The sequence below is a fragment of the Oncorhynchus masou genome, chromosome 8 (assembly GCF_036934945.1).
Source record: "Oncorhynchus masou masou isolate Uvic2021 chromosome 8, UVic_Omas_1.1, whole genome shotgun sequence".
In the NCBI taxonomy this organism is placed as follows: Eukaryota; Metazoa; Chordata; class Actinopteri; order Salmoniformes; family Salmonidae; genus Oncorhynchus; species Oncorhynchus masou.
The window spans coordinates 26,027,690-26,048,138 of NC_088219.1; the positions used below are offsets into that span (position 1 = coordinate 26,027,690).

Here is a 20,449-nt window from a genome sequence, read left to right on the forward strand (position 1 = left end):
TGCAGAGATGGTTGTCCTTCTGGAAGCTTATCCCATCTCCATAGAGGAACTCTGGAGCTCTGTCACAGTGACCATCGGGTTCTTTGTCACCTCCCCGACTAAGGCCCTTCTCCCCCGATTGCTTTGTTTGACCGGGCGGCCAGCACTAGAAAGAGTCTTGGAGGCCACTGTGTTCTTGAGGTTCTTGAGGTTCTTCAATGCTGCAGACATTTGTTGGTCCCCTTCTTCAGATCTGTGCCTCGACACAATCCTGTCTCAGAGCTCTACGGACAATTCCTTTGACCTCATGGCTTGTTTTTTTCTCTGACATGCACTGTCAACCGTGGGACCTTATAATAGACAGGTGTGTGCCTTGCCAAATCATGCTCAGTCATTTGAATTTACCACAGGTGGACTCCAATCAAGTTGTGGAAACATCTCAAGGATGATCAATGGAAACAGGATGCACATGAGCTCAATTTTGAGTCACATAGCCAACAGTCTGAATACATATGTAAAGTAAGTCTTGATTTTTTTTTTATAATTTTGCTAAAATTTCTAAAAACCTGTTTTCACTTTGTCATTATTGAGTATTGTTTGAATTGTTTGATGAGAAAACAACACAAACGTAATACATTTTAGAATAGGGCTGTAACATAACAAAATATGGGAAAAGGCAAGGGGTCTGAATACTTTCCGAATGCACTATATAATATCAACAAATCAACCAATTTCAGTTTATAACAAGTATTACAATACAACCCTGTCATACTAGTGCTTCTGTATTATAGACATCATTCCTCTCCATCTGTGACTCAGTCAGTGAAAGCTGTGTCAGATGCCCTGACAGCTGAGCAGTCAGCTGGTGTATTAGACTGCTAAATAGCTAACAAAATGGTTATACAGACTATTTTTGTATTTTATTCTTATTTTTGCACTGTCTCTATGCACACTCACAGGGCCCTACACACTGCTCACACTGATACTCTAACACACATACACTAACACACAAACACTCCATAATTTCCTCACTCAACCATATGCACATACATTTAAACTGACTCTACACACCCACTCACATACAATAATTATATACGCTGCTGCTGCTCTGTTTATCATGTATCCTGATGCCTTGTCACCTTACCTCTATACATATCTACCTCTATCGATCCAGTATGACTGCACATTGTAAATATGGTGCTGGAACTGACCCTGTATATAGTATGCTTACCTACTTTATCGTGTTCTTCTTATTTTTTTTGTTCGACCTTGTCATTTTTAATATTACATTGTTATTGCTGCATTGTTGGGGTTAGAGCATTCAAGAAAGGCATTTCAGTGTACTTGTGCATGTGACATTAAAACTTGAAACTCTAATGTCCTGACTCACCCTAAGTAGGCAATACAACACCCAACACAAGGCTCAAACAGAATACAACTTCCAACATGAGGCTCAAACAGAATACAATACCCAACACGAGGCTCAAACAGAATACAACTCCCAACATGAGGCTCAAACAGAATACAACACCTAACACGAGGCTCAAACAGAATACAACACCCAACACGAGGCTCAAACAGAATACAGTCTTCATTTATACTTTACCTTAATACTGTATCCCTTCTCACAAGCACTGTTTATTGATACATTCAATGTTGAATTTACTCTGGGGAACCAAACATGATTCATGCTTTTGCAGTGTTGCAAACGCTTAGTAAATCAGTTATATAATAACTGGCTATTTTCCTCTGATGCATGCGGTCTTACAGCCTGTTATGTAGCTGTGGTGTCTGTTTCAAGTCTGCTGAGTTATGACCAGCTCTGTGACAGCTTGGAAGTTGACAGCATGTCCTCATTTTTGTTCTGTTCATTTCCCGTTGCTCTCTCGATCTGCTTTTCATTCCTTTTCATTCCTTCTCCTCCCTGCACATAGATTCCCCTGAATATAAATAAAACATTATCTATCTCAATGATCTATGTATGCAGGGCATCCCTCTGCATATGATGACACCCAGAGATCCAGAGAGCCCGGGCTGGCTAGAACTGCTTGGCTGAGGAGGAGGAGGAGGAGGAGGAGGAGGGGAGGCATTGTGAGATGCAGGGTGGGCGTGCGGCAAAGCAGTAACTCAGGCCTAATTCCCTGCTGTAATTCAGGAGGGCCAGCAACAGGCAAATCTACCCACAAATCTCTCACCTTGCCCAGGGACCAGAGTCAGGGCCAAGGGTGGCGGCATGGAGGATTGGGAGGCTATGGGGGCTCAGGGGTGGGTGGTGATGGGACTGATAGCCAATCAGACAGAGCCAACCAACACACCTGCCTTTCTGTAGCCACACTACAAAGAGAAACAGAATGTGGAGGTCAACCTGGTATTTTCAGTTAAGCTTGTGGAGATTTTCCATTCAGTTTTCAACCAGAGTTTAATCAGATTTCATGATTAAGTAGGGCCACCGAGGGTCAATGTCATTTCCCTGATGATTTCATGGCTCAGGTTGTGGGCTGTCTATATTTCATTTTTCAATTATCTTGGAACTATTTTTATGTTGGCTGTGAATATTTTTTATTTCTTTAGCAATTCACTTTCTCTGTTTTGGTTGTTCTTACAATTAACTCACCACATGCAGTGTACTTCATGGTTCATTTAATGTAAAAAATGTCTGAATCACAATTACAATTGTTAAATATAGTCTTCTCAGTCACCTAGCTTCATTGAAAACATCATAGGGGACAACTCTTGGCTCACAGCACATGCAGCTCTTTTCCCCTCCATCTCCTCATCTTGTCACACGACCTGTTTGAGACCACACTCCTGGTGACATCACTTCCTGACCCTGGTGGGTGATGGGAAAGGTTCCCCTGTAGGCGTAGAATAAAGTGGCCACAGTAACCAGTGAGCCGAGTCTTCCGTTCCTTGGCTCTGGGAGTTGCAGTTGGATGGGCCGAGTAGATAGCAGCTGCCTGGACACATGGCACGTTAACTTCATGTGGGGAAGAGGGGGATGAGGGAGAGCGAGAAAGAGAGAATGAGAGAGAAAGAAAGAAAGGGTGAGGCAGGGCCTCAGGTCCACTCCACTGAGGGTTCATCTGATATAGGCTACAACAGTTTGCTCACCCAGAAACAGGCCTATGAGAGCATCCACTTGTTGTGGTACAGCACTGTTAACACCCTCACTGATGTGAGAGGTACACACAGTCACCACTCTGTATCAAATACATCTCGGAATTGGTATTGCATTGCCTCAAGGCACGTAAATTGAGCAGATGTTTGAGTGTATGTGTGGGGGGTATGGATTACTTTTTTCTTTAATGTACAGTACATTGGTGTGTGTGTGTGTGTGTGTGTGTGTGTGTGTGTGTGGTAAAATACTGTGAGTGTGTGTGCGAACAGATGTACCCATATCAAGGCACATAAATTGAGCAGATGTTTGAGTGTATGTGTGTGGGGGTCATGGATTACTTTTTTCTTTCATGTACAGTACATGAGTATATTCATCTGCGTCTGTGCATGTGATAAATTAATCTGTTACTATGTACACAGATGTACGCATATGTATATGTATGTGTGGATACATTGTTTGTTCAATGAGTTTCCTGAAGATGAATGTACTACAGCTATCTCATTTCTCAGTGTGCCTGTCAGGAAGAGAGCTGCTGCTTCCCTTGTGCCAAGATGGTGGCTACAGAACTGAACAGGTGCATGATGGGTTAGCTTAGTGTTTTGTTGTTTTTATTCCACAGTTTATCCCCGGGGCAAAGCTTATTATGATGAAAATCACTGACAAGAGCTTGTCTTTATTTCAGAGCCTCTTCAGCAGAGCATGATGATATTCAGGTTGATGTTTATTGTAATGAGTCTTGTTCTGGAGGCAGAACTGTGCAATTTCTTGTTAGTTAAGCCAGCTGCAAAGTCGAAATTGGCTATATTGTAAAAATTTCTGAAAACAAAAATGTGCTAATTTAATGTCATGTAAAGGTTAGGTATTAGGGTTAGCAGTGTGGTTAAAATATTATAACATTGTGGCTGTGCTAGCTCGTGACCACTCTGCAGAGCTGCCTGCAGAACAAGATTCATGACAAAAAAAAAATGCTAACCTGCTGATGAGAGGAGTTATACTTGTGTCAGCTGTACAACACATTGATGCTTCATTTTGATCCACTCATCTCTATTCGTTATTGAATACATGGATATTGGCTTTCAGTATGACGATGAGAAATAGGATGCATTCATTGTGGCTCAGTGTTGATGTAGCAGCTTGGTTGCATATTCAACTCTGCCAGATGGTTTTAGCTCTCAGTCATTTGTTAATCTATTCATTTATTCTTAATTGCTTCTAAAGGATGTTGAAAAAACGTCAGTGCTGTAAGCCGTGAGTTTGTGGCCAGACCATGCGCCATATGAGTAGGTGGTAATCTGCGAGGAAGGGAGAGAGGGAGGGAGGGAGCAGAGGAAAAGAAAGCTGAAAGGCGAGCAATAGGGACTGATGAAGGGAGGAAGAGAAAGAGAGCGATGAAGAACGAGAGCGATGAAGAGGGAGAGAGTTGAATCCTCCATCTCTTACCTGTGGAGTGACACCAGAGCAGCAGGGATATGTAGGGTGTTAAGATGAAGGAGAACCACATATCCCCCATGGATACATCCACCACTATGAATTAACATTATTGTTGGAATGGAAGAGAGTGCAAAAGTAGAACCACCTAATGTTACATTTTAATAGTCAGTAATGATTATTGGCGCAGATCTTTTCTTTTACAGCTATGATCACTGACCATTGTTTTTGAAATGCCCAGGTCTTACCTCTTTTTTATTATTTATTCTGTTTCTAATTTCACATTGCCGGTCTCAATTCCATTTCTACACCATCCTTTTTGCCATATGAATTTCTGAAAAGTTCTGAACAGTTTCCCTGGAGTTCTGTAAGTTTTGTGAAACAGGAGCTCTCTCTTCTGTTGTTGCCGGGTGACTTTGTTTCAGAGGGGGAGTGTATTTCTCAGACGCCGCTCTCCTATTGGAGATTAATGAACACATTTGTCCAGAGGACGTTCCTCTCCTTGGAGTTGCCCATCTCTTCCTAGTGTGATTTATGGCCACCCAGCAGTGCATGAGTTATAATTTGAGAGAGGTTTGTTTTTCCTCATGAAGATGGAATTTTAAATGTTGTGATGAATAACCCTATCTGCTCTTGTTATGTATCATACAGTAAGCACAGGGAATTGTGGGAAGGGTGTAGCGTCAAAATACGGCGACTGTGCTTTTTCGGTGTCTGGCTGCAGTAGAGGCTGGATGGCATTAGGGTGGTCACGATTTGTCTGATTCTCACTGTGGTCTATCCATTGACCACTAGTGTGAAGAATTGTTGGTTACTCTTGGAATATGTCCGCTCTATCATTCTATACACCCTATACACAGGACTGTATGTGTATGGATTAAGTGTGCTATTCACTCTCAGATTGGCTGCTGGAAGGTTTTTGATGTGTCTGTTATGGCATGAAATGGGACAAACCATGTAGCAATGGATGTGCCTTGGTGATGGATGTGCCTTTACATGAGCAGGCTTTGAGGGGTAGGCTATGGCTTGGAGACAAAGATTGGGTTTAGTTAGTCTAGTAACACCCGTAACACATTGGCATGTGTAATTCCAAGGGCTGTGGGACTAACTGGCTTTGTGTGTGTTTGTGTGTCTTTGACAAGGAAAGAGAAAGAAAATAAGAGATAGAGGAGAGAGCTCTTCTCTCCATTTCAGCACCAAGGACAGCGCTGTATTTGTTGACTCACTGAACCAAACAGGACATTTCAACAGGCCGTCTCCTCTGGAGAAACTTGACCAACTTGTTCTCACTCAGACTCGATTCACTCATAATCTCTAATAGTGTCTCTCTTTTTGTGCAAATGCATGATTGTTTATGTCTGTCTCACTCTCACGTCTCTCTCCCTCTTTCTTCCAGGGAGGCCTGATCGCTCTCCTCCTCCTCATCCTCCTCTTCACCCTGGTGCTGTACACCCGTCACCGCTGGTGCAAGCGCCGACGTGTCCCCCAGAAAAGCGCCAGCACCGAGGCCACCCATGAGATCCACTACATCCCCTCTGTGCTGCTGGGTCCCCAGGGTAGGGACAGCTTCCGGGGCTCCCGGCAGCTCCAGCACAGTTCTGTCATTGGCATGCCCATCCGGGAGACCCCCATCCTTGATGACTATGACTGTGATGAGGACGATCAGATGACACACACACACACCTCCACACCCAAACAGGTCCACAACCAGCTGAGCGATGGGAAAGTCCTGGGCCTGGAGGAGTATGGGCCCAGCCAGGGGACACTGAACCACAGCCAGCACACTGACAGCCTGAGGAAGGGGGAGGACAGCGTCCAACACAGTCTGGATAAAAGAGGTGGGTACTACTGGAGTATGTTACAGTCCACCGTAGTCTACAGATTAGACTTTAACACAGTCACTATATTGTTGAAACAGATTGAGAATATAATATATTTCTGTTCAACATTTGTATTGAAAAGCAACCACTTTTGGTGACAAATCATCTACCTATGAAATCCTTATGTATTCCTCGTCCTGTGCTCTACATCCAAAGGAATGTATGTTTCTGTCACGTTCGTCATAACGAGGAGACCAAGGCACAGCATGATAAGAAAACATAATTGTTTTAATGAAGACTGAACAAACTCTACAAAGCACCACGCGTACTGACGGGCAACTACACATAGACAATAACCCACAAACCAAAATGGAAAATGGCAACCTAAATAGGATCCCCAATCAGAAACAACGATAAACAGCTGTCTCGGATTGGGAACCAATTCAGGCCACCATAGACCTACATTTACCTAGACAATCCCAAAACCCCATAGATATACAAAAAACCCTAGACAAGACAAAAACACACATTCCACCCTCGTCACACCCTGACCTAACAAAAATAATAAAGAAAACAAAGATAACTAAGGTCAGGGCGTGACAGTTACACTTATTCTACACACAACTGGTTTCGCTTAGTCGCTGTTCATACTTTATGACTCAGATAGGATTAGCTCAAAAAGTAGAAATGTGTTTTCCTCTGAAACACTCTCTCCGTTCTCTTAGTTAATCCCATGTTAGAAAATGGCCATTGGCCCCGTGTTTCTGTCAACCACAAATAATGAGTACAAGTCAAGATGGAGAAGGTCGTTGACATTGGTCTGGCCTCTTACTAATGGGGGTGATTCGATGAGTCAAACTCATTGACCCTCGCTAATCCCAATCCAGTGTGTAGTCCTGGAACTGTCCTATACTATGGACACAAAGCAACAACAATTTATTTTTTATTTTTTATATAATGTGTTGAAAATAGATGTGAAAAATGGAATGTGTTATCTTAAAAAAGCCTAATAGTAGAATGTAATGAGTTGTTCTCCACAGTTAATTCTGGTTGTGGATTAAATGTGACTGCAGGTCACTGTAATAGCTGTAGATTACATCATATCCACGTTGAACCACACTGTACCCCAGGGAAGTTCAGCTTTAATAATTGAGGGGTGGTTTTTCAATATGAGCGCTATTCGTGTCATGTTAAATTATACATGGCAAAGTTTAACATCTCGTTTCCCGGGGCTACCTCCTCTCTCTACTAGTATTTATCATTCAGCAAAAAGCAATTTAGCCAAACTCAACTTCCTGAACCCACAACACCGCTCCCGGTGAGGAGAGAGGGACCAGGACACAGCCATCCTTTAATTTCATGTGATACATTTTCTTTTGGGAAAGGAACTTTGCATTATTCATCTGTAGCTGAAAGGGTAATACTTTGGTGCTCCCAGCTTTTTGTGTCGGTGGAGGGAGGCTTTCTCTGTAAAGCTAACAGCAGTAAGGCCAGATTGCTGTGCAAAAGAGAGTCAAGTGTAATGCCACTGAAAACGTAATGTAATTGAAACTGTACCTGGATATATTTTTCTTCTTCAAAACAGCAGCAGCATGTTTTCAAATGGCTTCAATGTTGATTTAATCATTTACGGACTGATATGAAGAATCATAGGGAAATAGTAGTTGCCTGAAGAAATCATTCCATATGCTAACATTAAAAAATATATATATATTATTTTTTATTTTTTTATTTCACCTTTATTTAACCAGGTAGGCTAGTTGAGAACAAGTTCTCATTTGCAACTGCGATCTGGCCAAGATAAAGCATAGCAGTGTAAACAGACAACACAGAGTTACACATGGAGTAAACATTTAACAAGTCAATAACACAGTAGAAAAAAAGGAGTCTATATACATTGTGTGCAAAAGGCATGAGGAGGTAGGCGAATAACTACAATTTTGCAGATTAACACTGGAGTGATAAATGATCAGATGGTCATGTACAGGTAGAGATATTGGTGTGCAAAAGAGCAGAAAAGTAAATAAATAAAAACAGTATGGGGATGAGGTAGGTAAAATTGGGTGGGCTTATTTACCGATAAGACTATGTACAGCTGCAGCGATCGGTTAGCTGCTCAGATAGCAGATGTTTGAAGTTGGTGAGGGAGATAAAAGTCTCCAACTCGTTTCAGTCACAGGCAGCAGAGAACTCGAACGAAAGGCGGCCAAATGAGGTGTTGGCTTTAGGGATGATCAGTGAGATACACCTGCTGGAGCGCGTGCTATGGGTGGGTGTTGCCATCGTGACCAATGAACTGAGATAAGGCGGAGCTTTACCTAGCATGGACTTGTAGATGACCTGGAGCCAGTGGGTCTGGCGACGAATATGTAGCGAGGGCCAGCCGACTAGAGCATACAGGTCGCAGTGGTGGGTGGTATAAGGTGCTTTAGTGACAAAACGGATGGCACTGTGATAAACTGCATCCAGTTTGCTGAGTAGAGTGTTGGAAGCAATTTTGTAGATGACATCGCCGAAGTCGAGGATCGGTAGGATAGTCAGTTTTACTAGGGTAAGTTTGGCGGCGTGAGTGAAGGAGGCTTTGTTGCGGAATAGAAAGCCGACTCTAGATTTGATTTTCGATTGGAGATGTTTGATATGGGTCTGGAAGGAGAGTTTACAGTCTAGCCAGACACCTAGGTACTTATAGATGTCCACATATTCAAGGTCGGAACCATCCAGGGTGGTGATGCTAGTCAGGCGTGCGGGTGCAGGCAGCGAACGGTTGAAAAGCATGCATTTGGTTTTACTAGCGTTTAAGAGCAGTTGGAGGCCACGGAAGGAGTGTTGTATGGCATTGAAGCTTGTTTGGAGGTTAGATAGCACAGTGTCCAAGGACGGGCCGGAAGTATATAGAATGGTGTCGTCTGCATAGAGGTGGATCAGGGAATCGTCCGCAGCAAGAGCAACATCATTGATATATACAGAGAAAAGAGTCGGCCCGAGAATTTAACCCTGTGGCACCCCCATAGAGACTGCCAGAGGACCAGACAGCATGCCCTCCGATTTGACACACTGAACTCTGTCTGCAAAGTAGTTGGTGAACCAGGCAAGGCAGTCATCAGAAAAACCGAGGCTACTGAGTCTGCCGATAAGAATATAGTGATTGACAGAGTCGAAAGCCTTGGTAAGGTTGATGAAGACGGCTGCACAGTACTGTCTTTTATCGATGGCGGTTATGATATCGTTTAGTACCTAGAGCGTGGCTGAGGTGCACCCCTGACCGGCTCGGAAACCAGATTGCACAGCGGAGAAGGTACGGTGGGATCCGAGATGGTCAGTGACCTGTTTGTTGACTTGGCTTTCAAAGACCTTAGATAGGCAGGGCAGGATGGATATAGGTCTGTAGCAGTTTAGGTCCAGGGTGTCTACCCCTTTGAAGAGGGGGATGACTGCGGCAGCTTTCCAATCCTTGGGGATCTCAGACGATATGAAAGAGAGGTTGAACAGGCTGGTAACAGGGGTTGCGACAATGGCGGTGGATAGTTTCAGAAATAGAGGGTCCAGATTGTCAAGCCCAGCTGATTTGTACGGGTCCAGGTTTTGCAGCTCTTTCAGAACATCTGCTATCTGGATTTGGGTAAAGGAGAACCTGGAGAGGCTTGGGCGAGTAGCTGCGGGGGGGGCAGAGCTTTTGGCCAAGGTTGGAGTAGCCAGGCGGAAGGCATGGCCAGCCATTGAGAAATGCTTGTTGAAGTTTTCGATAATCATGGATTTATCGGTGGTGACCGTATTACCTAGCCTCAGTGTAGTGGGCAGCTGGGAGGAGGTGCTCTTGTTCTCCATGGACTTCACAGTGTCCCAGAACTTTTTGGAGTTGGAGCTACAGGATGCAAATTTCTGCCTGAAGAAGCTGGCCTTAGCTTTCCTGACTGACTGCGTGTATTGGTTCCTGACTTCCCTGAACAGTTGCATATCGCGGGGACTATTCGATGCTATTGCAGTCCACCACAGGATGTTTTTGTGCTGGTCGAGGGCAGTCAGATCTGGAGTGAACCAAGGGCTATATCTGTTCTTAAAAGGTAGCAGGTTTTCTTTCGTGAAGCATTATTTTGAACGCACTTTATTAGCTCTTGGAATGACCTTGGTCTAGTTTAACATTTGTATATAATATCACCTCCCAGATTTTGTTTAATGATGCTCAGTATATATCTCAAATGATAAACTTTGTATTTTGAACCCTGAATGCTGTTTGGCTGACAGCTGTGGTATATCAGACCGTATACCACGGGTATGACAACATGTTTATTTTTGCTCCACTAATTATGTTGGTAAACAGTTTATAATAGCAATAACTCACCTTGGGGGTTTGTAGAATATGGCCAATATACCACGGCTAAGGGCTGTATCCAGGCACTCCGCGTTGCGTCGTGCAGAGCAACAGTCATGAGCCGTGGTATATTGGCCATTTACCACACCGCCTTATCCCTTATTGCTTAAGTAATAAAGACAATTCAAAAGGGGCCCTTGCTTTGAATAAGTAATGAAGTGTATCCTCTTGGCACGGGTTCAGCTCCCGCTTGAACACATCCACCATACGGCCGGCTAGCCTGCAAAAATAATCGCCTCAATTAATTCAAAACTGGGGATATCTGCTTCCTGATCATGTGTGTTATTTATATTGTATCTGTGGAAATTATCAGATTGTTAAAATCACAAAATCTTTTTTTCTGCATTCTCTTTTTTGCTGCTTCCTTTTTCCAGGCTGATTTATCTCTCTTCCTATAAATAAGACACAGATGAACAAAGATGGACACTCGCTGCGTTGCCTAGTGCCATCTTGTTCCAAAAACAAACAAACTTCAGACACTCGAAACCTGCTCTCTGGGAGATTAGCCTTGTCACTCCCCCTTTTTCTGTTCATTCTCCATTCTCTCCTCCATACGCAGCCAGGAAAATAAAACAAGCTCTTCAAGTTGGCCTGTTTACATCGTATCGTCTGCTTTTAAACACCTGTCCTTGTGCTAATCACTTGCTGTAAAGGTATTATCACCGCACAGGGAAGCAGCTGCAGGACCCACAGTCCGTCTAACAGCAGGTTTGGGACACTGGTTTTAGTTGACATCAAAGGCTCTCCATTGGAAAAAACATCTCCTCCTGGTCATTCTGTGCACTTTTATGTATTACACCCTTGGGCTGTATACAACAGACAGTCAGTCTTAAGTCTCGTATTAATGTTCGGACTTGAGTGTATCATTTATATGCATGTCCATGAGTTTTTCCTGACTCACGTGACCTGAGCAGGAAAACCACCAAGCCCTAGAAATAGCCCATAACTGGGGCCTGAGGTTTTCCAAGGTCAGTAAAGAGTCCTGGCTCTAAATCCTGAAGCATCCTTTCCTAACAACACAAACCTCCAGGCATTTCCAACAATCATGTATCCACCAACTCACACCTACAAAGCCATATCATTTGAATTACAGAGCCGATTAACTCGCTTTACCTTTTATATGTCAGCGTGCCTCCCAAAGGTCTCCAAATACCAGGCGCTCCTTTATCTGTCTGTCTCAGCTAACAGATGACCCCATTCTCAGTCTGCTGAATGGGCCTATCTGGAGGCATTATTGAGCTTGCCTCAGAGGTTCCTGTGTGTGTCTGAGTCTTTACACCGGGCTTCCAAAGGCCTGTCATTTGGTTATTCAGCGGGGACCTGGTGCTCTGTGCATGCGTTGGGCAGCGGCGTTCCATTCCCGGACGCCAGGACAGCAATTACCATCAGCCCGTAGTGAGGACCACCGTTCCTAATGTCCTCGTGATGTGTCTGCTACTTACGTTACGTCGCCTGCAATTAAACCAGCACGCTTTGGCTACACTGAGTTAGTTGATTCATTTATTTACAGAATTAAGAAACGGAAGATCACAGTTTATTGGGTCGATCGTGGCATTTGTCAAAACACTTCCCAATAAATGTTCATTTTTACTTGTATATTTACATTCCCACTTGTATTGAAGTTGTAGGCCCTAGGCAATAACCAAGAAAAAGTACTGTGTGTATCCTATAATTCATCATTGAATTGTGTGTACTGAATAGGGTATCTGTCAGGTTCCTGTCCTCTATTTCCCGCCCGATGTACAATCTCTCTTCTCCACAGAGTGGAATAGATTGCAAGCAGTTGTTTTCAATATAAAACGGTTTGGCAGTATGTGTTTTGTGAAATATTAGAGAGTTTCCGAAAGATGGCTGTGTTTCCCTGTGTCCTTCGCACAGCAGCATTGGCCACTTGGACAGGGACTCCCTGACGAGTCAGTCACCCAGGCTCATTGGGACTGCATAAACTTAACACTGCTAATGGCAGCTTGGGTGGGTCCCTGTCTGATGTGTTCGCTGCCTATCAAGTAAAATAACTTATCTGGCTTGTATTATCGCTACAGGTAGTCCCTTTTGAAATCATGGCTGAAACTGTAAGGAGCGTTACACATAGTTACACAAACACTCACAATGGTACACACACAAACTTGCACACACACACATTTACACAAGTAAACAAGTTCACATGAGAGAGAGAGAGAGAGAGAGAGAGAGAGAGAGAGAGAGAGAGAGAGAGCGAGAGAATAGAAAATAAAGCAGGCCAATTACCCTGTTGCATCTCTGAATTTATAATCAAATCTCAGATGAGTGTCATGGGGTGGCCTTGGCCTCAGATCTTATGGAAGAGCAAGGAAACAGAGGAAAAACAAAACATCTCCCAGTCTGCAGGTATATATTCTCATCATGATATCTTGCATGATCTTTAAATGTAGGAAAATAGGCCATGAACCAGAAATTGATGTCAACAGGACAGTTGCACTCACATTTGACATCAGTGGGGGTAGAAGGTCACACACCTCAGCACGGCTTCCTCCTATACTAAGCATCCCACACTAAAGACTCCCAAGTGAATATGTTAAGGCACCTGCCTCTTTTGCAGCTTAAAGAGAAAAAAGACAATGATGATCTTGAATGCTAGTATCTCCTTTAGCATATCCGACTTCAATTCATTCCTTGACTATGTTAAAAATGCACCATTTCATGGTTGCTAAATTTCGAATAGACAAATTGTGTAGAGAATCATTGTACCATCTAAATTGTTGTGAAACATATTTTCCATAAGCAAAAATATTGTATTTTCATCTGTTTGAAGCTGGTGTACAAAACCCAAATTAAAAGACAAACAATTTACTTAAAAACTGGAAGCATAGAAATATTGCACATAGACTAGATCTACCGATTCTTAGACTTGCTTTCAATGACAATGATAGATTTATAACTTACATTTCTGAACTTGGTCGGGTCGCCCAAAAAGGAACAAGGATTCCCTTTAGCATTAATACCAACCTGTGTTCTCTCTGTTATTTGTATCTTTGGTGAAAGAGAGGAGCATCCATCCATCCATCCATCCACCAACTTGTATCAATCACCAGTGTCTGTCTCAGTGCTGCCTCCAGTGTCACACACTGAGCTTTCCAATTCATCCTGTCACCATGGCGATGCCAGTCATCCACCATAAGTGACAATGGCTGGCTGATTTGTGGCGTCCCCGCTGGCAGGGTTTATGCCTTTATCACCTCGCGTTCGTTTGTCATCAGTTATCAACCAGCACTTGCGTGGTGTTTACAACGATGAGTGAAATAAAAGGAGAGAAATGAAGAGCGAACAGGGGGAACACAGCCGTAAATGCACATCCACTGCTCCCTCGGATTGGAGTGAAATGAGGCCTCATCGCCTTTATTTACGGTGAATTAATCGTTCTGTTGTCCCATTTACGGTATCGTTTAGCTGTCCCTGCAATAACAACGATTGATGTTTAATGATGTCTCTCAACGTAAAAACGGAATGCTGTCGAATCAGATGGTGTTGGAACATTTCACCTCTGGTAAGATCTAACACAATTACCCCAGATGCCATGAAGGAGATCTGACCACGGCCAATTAATAAGAAGAATGTGCTCAGTGATCCTATACGCCACAGTGATTCCTCCCCTGTGTGTGGATATGGCCAGCGAGGTGGTGACATTTGAAAGCACGCCTGCTTTAAGGCCCATTGACAGGAAAGATGAAAGACCATCCGATTCACACCGACTCAACGGTCCTCCCTCCCCAATGCCTAAGATGACAGGGATGGAAAGGGTAGGCTCGCATTATCTCTTAATTGGCTTTCTGCTAATTGAAAGAATTTAGCGATGAATTAAGGCTTCAGTTGGCGACAATGTCAGTGGTGGAAATTGTCACAGATCCTTTGTATGGCCCTGGACTTTTTTTAGGTTACCACGGAGTTAAATGGGATGATGATTTTTTTTTTTTTTTAAATGTACACAAAGCATCAAAGTGTCCTTTTGATCACTGTGGTTGTTCTTTTATATCGCCATAGCTTTAAGGAAATAGTGTCATCCGCATTGAGTGGCTAACTAAAACAGACAGAAAACCATTAATTAAGCTCAGCTGAGTTTTTCTGTATGGACTTCAAGGATAGCAATGTCTTAGTTTCCTTCTCTTTTTCATGAAAGTGCATGTTTAAAAATGTCACATTGAGGACATAAATTGACCCTAGTCCTTGAGCTTTCCTCCTAAAAATAAGATATACTGTACGTGAGCTGGCCCCTCCATCTACCTCTTTCCAACCTTTTACACTCAAATTGTATTTGACTATCAACAACACTTTTTTCCAGACTTCCTGTCTCAGCGTCAGAACTCAGTACACTCTACCTGACTGTCTTTGCACTGTCTGGAACCTCTTCAAACAAGCCATCCACCCCTTTAACATTGAATGAAGTGACCCATCCTATCTTCCACTGTTATGTATTGTTCATCATGTAGTACATGATGAATAACTTGATAGCCTGTTTTTGTCATTAAAGAATGGGAATTCTATGTGCCCTTCTCTGGAAATTGGGCATTGTCTCACACCGACAGGATACACTCTATTACTGGCTGGCCCTGACCTTAGTAGAGGCCAACACATAGAAACAGGATGAATAGAACAAATAGTATTCTCTCTGTCCAAGAGAAGGACTTGTCTACATGGACATTCTATGGGAATTAGCACTACCATTATTGTTGATTGATGTAAATGCCTGATGCAGCATGTGTTGTAAAACTATGGGGCTGGGATTTTGTTAGTGCAGTCATCATGAAACATTCCACACACATTCATGCAATCTATCCATGCTATTGATTCCAAATGGCCTTCCTTTCCTTTCCAATTCAGTTTCTATGGATTGGGCCTGGGCTCTGTGGCCTTGACAGGGCTGATACTGTCAGAATAATCCACTAGGCTCCACACTAACAATACATAATATGAACCAGTAGTCTGTCTTCGGTTCCTCGCAGCACTAAAGACTTCAGCTCTCGTTCTGGTCTAAATGATCTCATAAGTTTCTGTACTTGGCCCAGTTCATTTGATGCTCATTGAGGCTTTATAAAAGGCATGTTACACTGGAGATTGCTGCTGTTGTTATCGATCAACATTGATGCTGTTAAGAAAGCCTCAGTGCAGTGGAACCCTGGCCCGTCATATTGCAGTTGACAGAGATTGAGAAATGTATAGTATGTTTTTTGGGATATGTGGATTTTAATTGCAAAGAGGAATGCATTAAAATGAACCTTTTTGTCGTTTATCATCCTGGTTTTCACACAAACACATATGCAACAAGTTACTTTTCACACAAAGATAATGTACACCTTTTGTCAGTATTGGTGTGTTTTTAGGTTGCAGTCATTTTGAAGAGTAGTTTGCATGCTACTGCTCAGAGCCATGCTTTGTGTGTGTGTACGCACGTATACTCCCATAAGTAAATTAACAAAATAAAAGCCCACCACAGTTAATTGTCCTTGAGTGAGTTCAGTAGAGTTAGAGAGATGCCCTGGAGAAGCAACAGTAAAGTAGGGAAAGTCTCTATTGTACTGAGCTCCCATCCATTTGTCAAAGTGAAGGTTGACAACCCTGATTAGATATGAATCAAAGCGTTGCCCTGAGCTGCCTGAGAGTTGCCAAGTTTGTCAGCCATTTTTCTCTACTGATGTCACATAGGCGTGGTACTGTTGGCTCACTTGCACTCATAGAAGTTAATGGGAGGACCCTCATGCACGATAATGCCAAACAATTAGGACTTACTGTTATTGAGATGACGATGATGATGGTGGTGGTGATGATGATGGTTATGGTGTGTGGGAGAACACCTCTTCTGCCGTAAATTAAAGGAAAATGAGGACGTTAGAAGAAGAACAGTGGGGGTTGGTTACTTGAAAAACGGAGGAGGATGAGAGACCCACGGCAAAGGTATGGACTACACGGAGAGGACAAAGCGTTTCAAAAATCGTCTAATATCCTCTTTTATTTCAACTTAAAGCATTTAATAAAGACATTTATAGTACTATATTATGGGGAACGGGAATGAGAGGGCTACTTACAGTGTTGGGAAGGGATCACAGCAGTGATTGAATGAGGGTATGAGGCGTGAGTTGAGGTGTTCAGAGGCTTCAGTGCAAGACTGTCTTGTCATGGATGGATGGTGTTGGAGAAAAGTTCAACTCTTCCACTGAGGGCAGGACAGGATTTGACTGGGAAGACAAAAAGCCACAACACAAGACACTACACAGTTATACAAAAGACCTAAGCGTGAGTTAGTCCAACCATGGAGCAAAATCATTGATGTGTACTAATGTTACAATATAGTAGTAGTAGTTTGTGATTGACTCTACATACAGTATTGAGAGAAAATTGATAGTGCTTGAAGAGGAAAATGTTCAATGTGCCAGTGGATGAGTGGGCACATGAGACATGGCTTCAGTTCATGTCAGGAGAAAGTTGACAATGGTAGTGGAGTGGAGTGGTCATCCCCTCTTAATCAGGGAACAGCAGGGGACTAAGCTTTAAATTCAAATATCAGATACATTCCTTTACAGCAATACCATCATAGGTTTGGGTTTGGGATGAATCAGTTGTAAGAAGGTTTTATATGGGCTATGATGGGACCAGTTTTTCCTAATCAGGTCACATGGTCTTAAACTCCTGGAAAATACTCCTGGCCCTGGGGAGTATGAAAACCCTGTCAGTCTGCAGCAACCTTATACTTGTTCGTATGAATTATATTTAGACTAAACTAACAGGGGGGTTTCCTCACAGAGACAACAACTGATAGACAATATAACTCACACGACTGAGCTTGCTTTATTTTGATTTTGTTTGTATCATGAAGGCCTATGCAACTGTAGGCCAATTATTATTTTTTTTACTCACGGTCTATTTCATCAGGCTTATGTTGATTGATTAATTCCAGTTAATCCTTATTAATTGACAAGGTTGGCAACCTAGCCAGCCCAAGTTTCAATATAAACCAAATGTGATCACATTCACATTCACGTTACCAATTTGTTTAACCTGACCAGATGGACAGGGCGCATAGGCTGTATGCAGGGGCTATTATTAGTAGCCTACTGTTGATCAGACTGAAAATTCGTCTCGTTTTTTGTAGCTTAGGCTGCTGCAACTTTTATATAATGAGTTATTGGTCATGTCTGTCGGAGTGACTGTCTTATCTTGGAAAGCCTACTTGAGGGTGCACGTAGAAATGTGCTGCGTCAACCTCTCTTTTTAATCTCACTTTTAATGAATGATGCATTGGAAGTTATCAAATTATTCTCAATTGATTTTGACATCTCAGAAAAGACCGTAGAAACGTCCATATGCTCAGCAAGTAAAGCATCCTAACGTGTGATTACCTCTGCAAGCTCCTTGTAGTTGCCCTTGTTAGCTGAACTTTCCCTTTCCTTGTGCCCCTAAGTAAAAGCCAATTCTTTCCGATAAGCTGCTTGTGACCCTGTTTCTTCTTACCGTCTCGTGTTGCACAGTTTGAATAGGCAGATGTTAGTCCATCTCATGATTAATGCAGCTTTTGCCAAGAATTTGGATGTGGGCAATGAGCGGGGTTCTTTAACAAAAAAATCTACTACATTGTTAGCATTAGCTAGCCATTCTGATGGAGAAAACTGTGCTCTGGTAGCTAGCTAACATTAGCACTTGCTACTAAGGTTAGTTCAATTTATTTTTGCCTTGTTAACTCCACACAACAATAAAGTCCCAAAACCAAGAAAACAATATTATACAATCTACCTCCTCTGTCTCCTGTGGTTTGAAGAAGCTAATTTTAATAATATACAAAACATACTCAACTATCACTCTTCACTCTCAGTCTCTATCCAGTATGTCACCAACTCACCACTCTTCTCAACACATAGAACCCTCATAATGCTCTGTGGCACAACCCCAATACATCACACTAGGTTTGTTCTCTGATCCTAATCCTATGATTGGATGAACATCATGTCAGTTCACATTGCAAAAGCTTTGATTTGTATTTGTATTTATTATGGATCCCCATTAGCTGCTGCTTAGCAGCAGCTACTCTTCCTGGGGTCCAGCAAAATTAAGGCAGTTTATACAATTTTAAAAATATTACAATACATTCACACTGTGTGCCCTCAGGTCCCTACTCCACCACTACTACATATCTACAGTAATAAATCCATGTGTGTGTATAGTGCATATCTTATTGCGTGTGTGTGTATACATGTGTCTGTGCCTATGTTTGTGTTGCTTCACAGTCCCCGCTGTTCCATAAGGTGTTTTTAATCTGTTTTTTATTTTCATAATTTGTTCTTTAATTTGACTGCTTGCATCAGTTACCTGATGTGGAATAGAGTTCCATGTAGCCATGGCTCTATGTAGTACTGTGCGCCTCCCATAGTCTGTTCTAGACTTAGGGACTGTGAAGAAGCCTCTTTTGGCATGTCTTGTGGGGTATGCACTGGTGTCTGAGCTGTGTGCCAGCAGTTCAGACAGACAGCTCGGTGCATTCAACATGTCAATACCTCTCATAAATACAAGTAGTGATGAAGTCAATCTCTCCTCCACTGAGCTTTACATGCATATTATTAATATTAGCTCTCAGTGTACATCCGAGGGTCTGCCATGCTGCCTTGTTCTGAGCCAACTGCAATTTCCTAAATCCCTTGTCATGGCACCTGACCACACGGCTGAACAGTAGTCAAGGTGCTACAATACTAGGGCCTGTAGGACCTGCCTTGTTGATATTGCTGATAAGAAGGCAGAGCAGCGCTTTATTATGAACATACTTCTCCCTATTTTAGCTACTTTTGTATCAGTATGTTTTGACCATGACAGTTTACAGTCCAGGGTTACTCCAAGCAGTTTAGTCTTCTCAATTTCCACATTATTAATTACAAGATTTAGTTGAGGTTTAAGGTTTAGTGAAAGATTTGTCCCAAATACAATGCTTTTAGTTTTATAAATATGTAGGGCGAACGTATTCCTTGCCACCCACTCTGAAACGAACTGCAAGTCTTTAAGTGTCGCAGTCATTTTAGTCACTGTAGTAGCTGACGTGTATAGTGTTGAGTCATCCAAATACATAGGCACTCTGGCTTTACTCAAAGTCAATGGCATGTCGTTAGTAAAGATTGAAAAAAGCAGGGGCCTTAACATCTACCCTGGGGAATTCCTGATTCTACCTGGATTATGTTTGAGAGGCGTCCATTAAAGAACACCATCTGTGTTCTGTTAGACAATAAACTCTTTATCCACATTATAGCAGGGGGTGTAAAGCCATAACAAATGTGTTTTTCCAGGAGCAGACTATGATCAATAATGTCAAAAGCTGCACTGAAGTCTAACAAGACAGCCCCCACAATCATTGCATCATCACTTTCTCTCAGCCAATCATCAGTCATTTGTGTAAGTTATGTGCTTGTTGAGTGTCCTTCCCTATAAGCGTGCTGAAAGTACGTGGTGAATTTGTTTACTGTGAAATAGCATTGTATCTGGTCAAACACAATTTTTTCCAAAAGTTTAATAAGAGTTGGTGACAGGTTGATTGGTCGGCTATTTGAGCCATTAATGTCATGTTCTGACCTTTATTTCCTTTGTTTTTGTATTTATTTAGTATGGTCAGGGCGTGAGTTGGGGGGGGCAGTCTGTTTGTTTTTCTATGATTTGGGGATTTGTATGTTTCGGCCTAGCATGGTTCTCAATCAGAGGCAGGTGTCATTAGTTGTCTCTGATTGAGAATCA

General features: G+C 42.6%; 1 protein-coding gene across 1 annotated transcript in view; it reads left to right on the forward strand.

The window, feature by feature from the left end:
* Window positions 1–20,449, forward strand: part of LOC135544450 (astrotactin-2-like) — a 501,862-nt gene that overhangs the window by 112,584 nt on the left and 368,829 nt on the right. Inside the window, exon 3 of the mRNA XM_064972062.1 lies at window positions 5,922–6,363. Within this exon, the coding sequence (XP_064828134.1) occupies window positions 5,922–6,363 (442 nt within the window). The remainder of the gene's footprint in view (window positions 1–5,921; window positions 6,364–20,449) is intronic.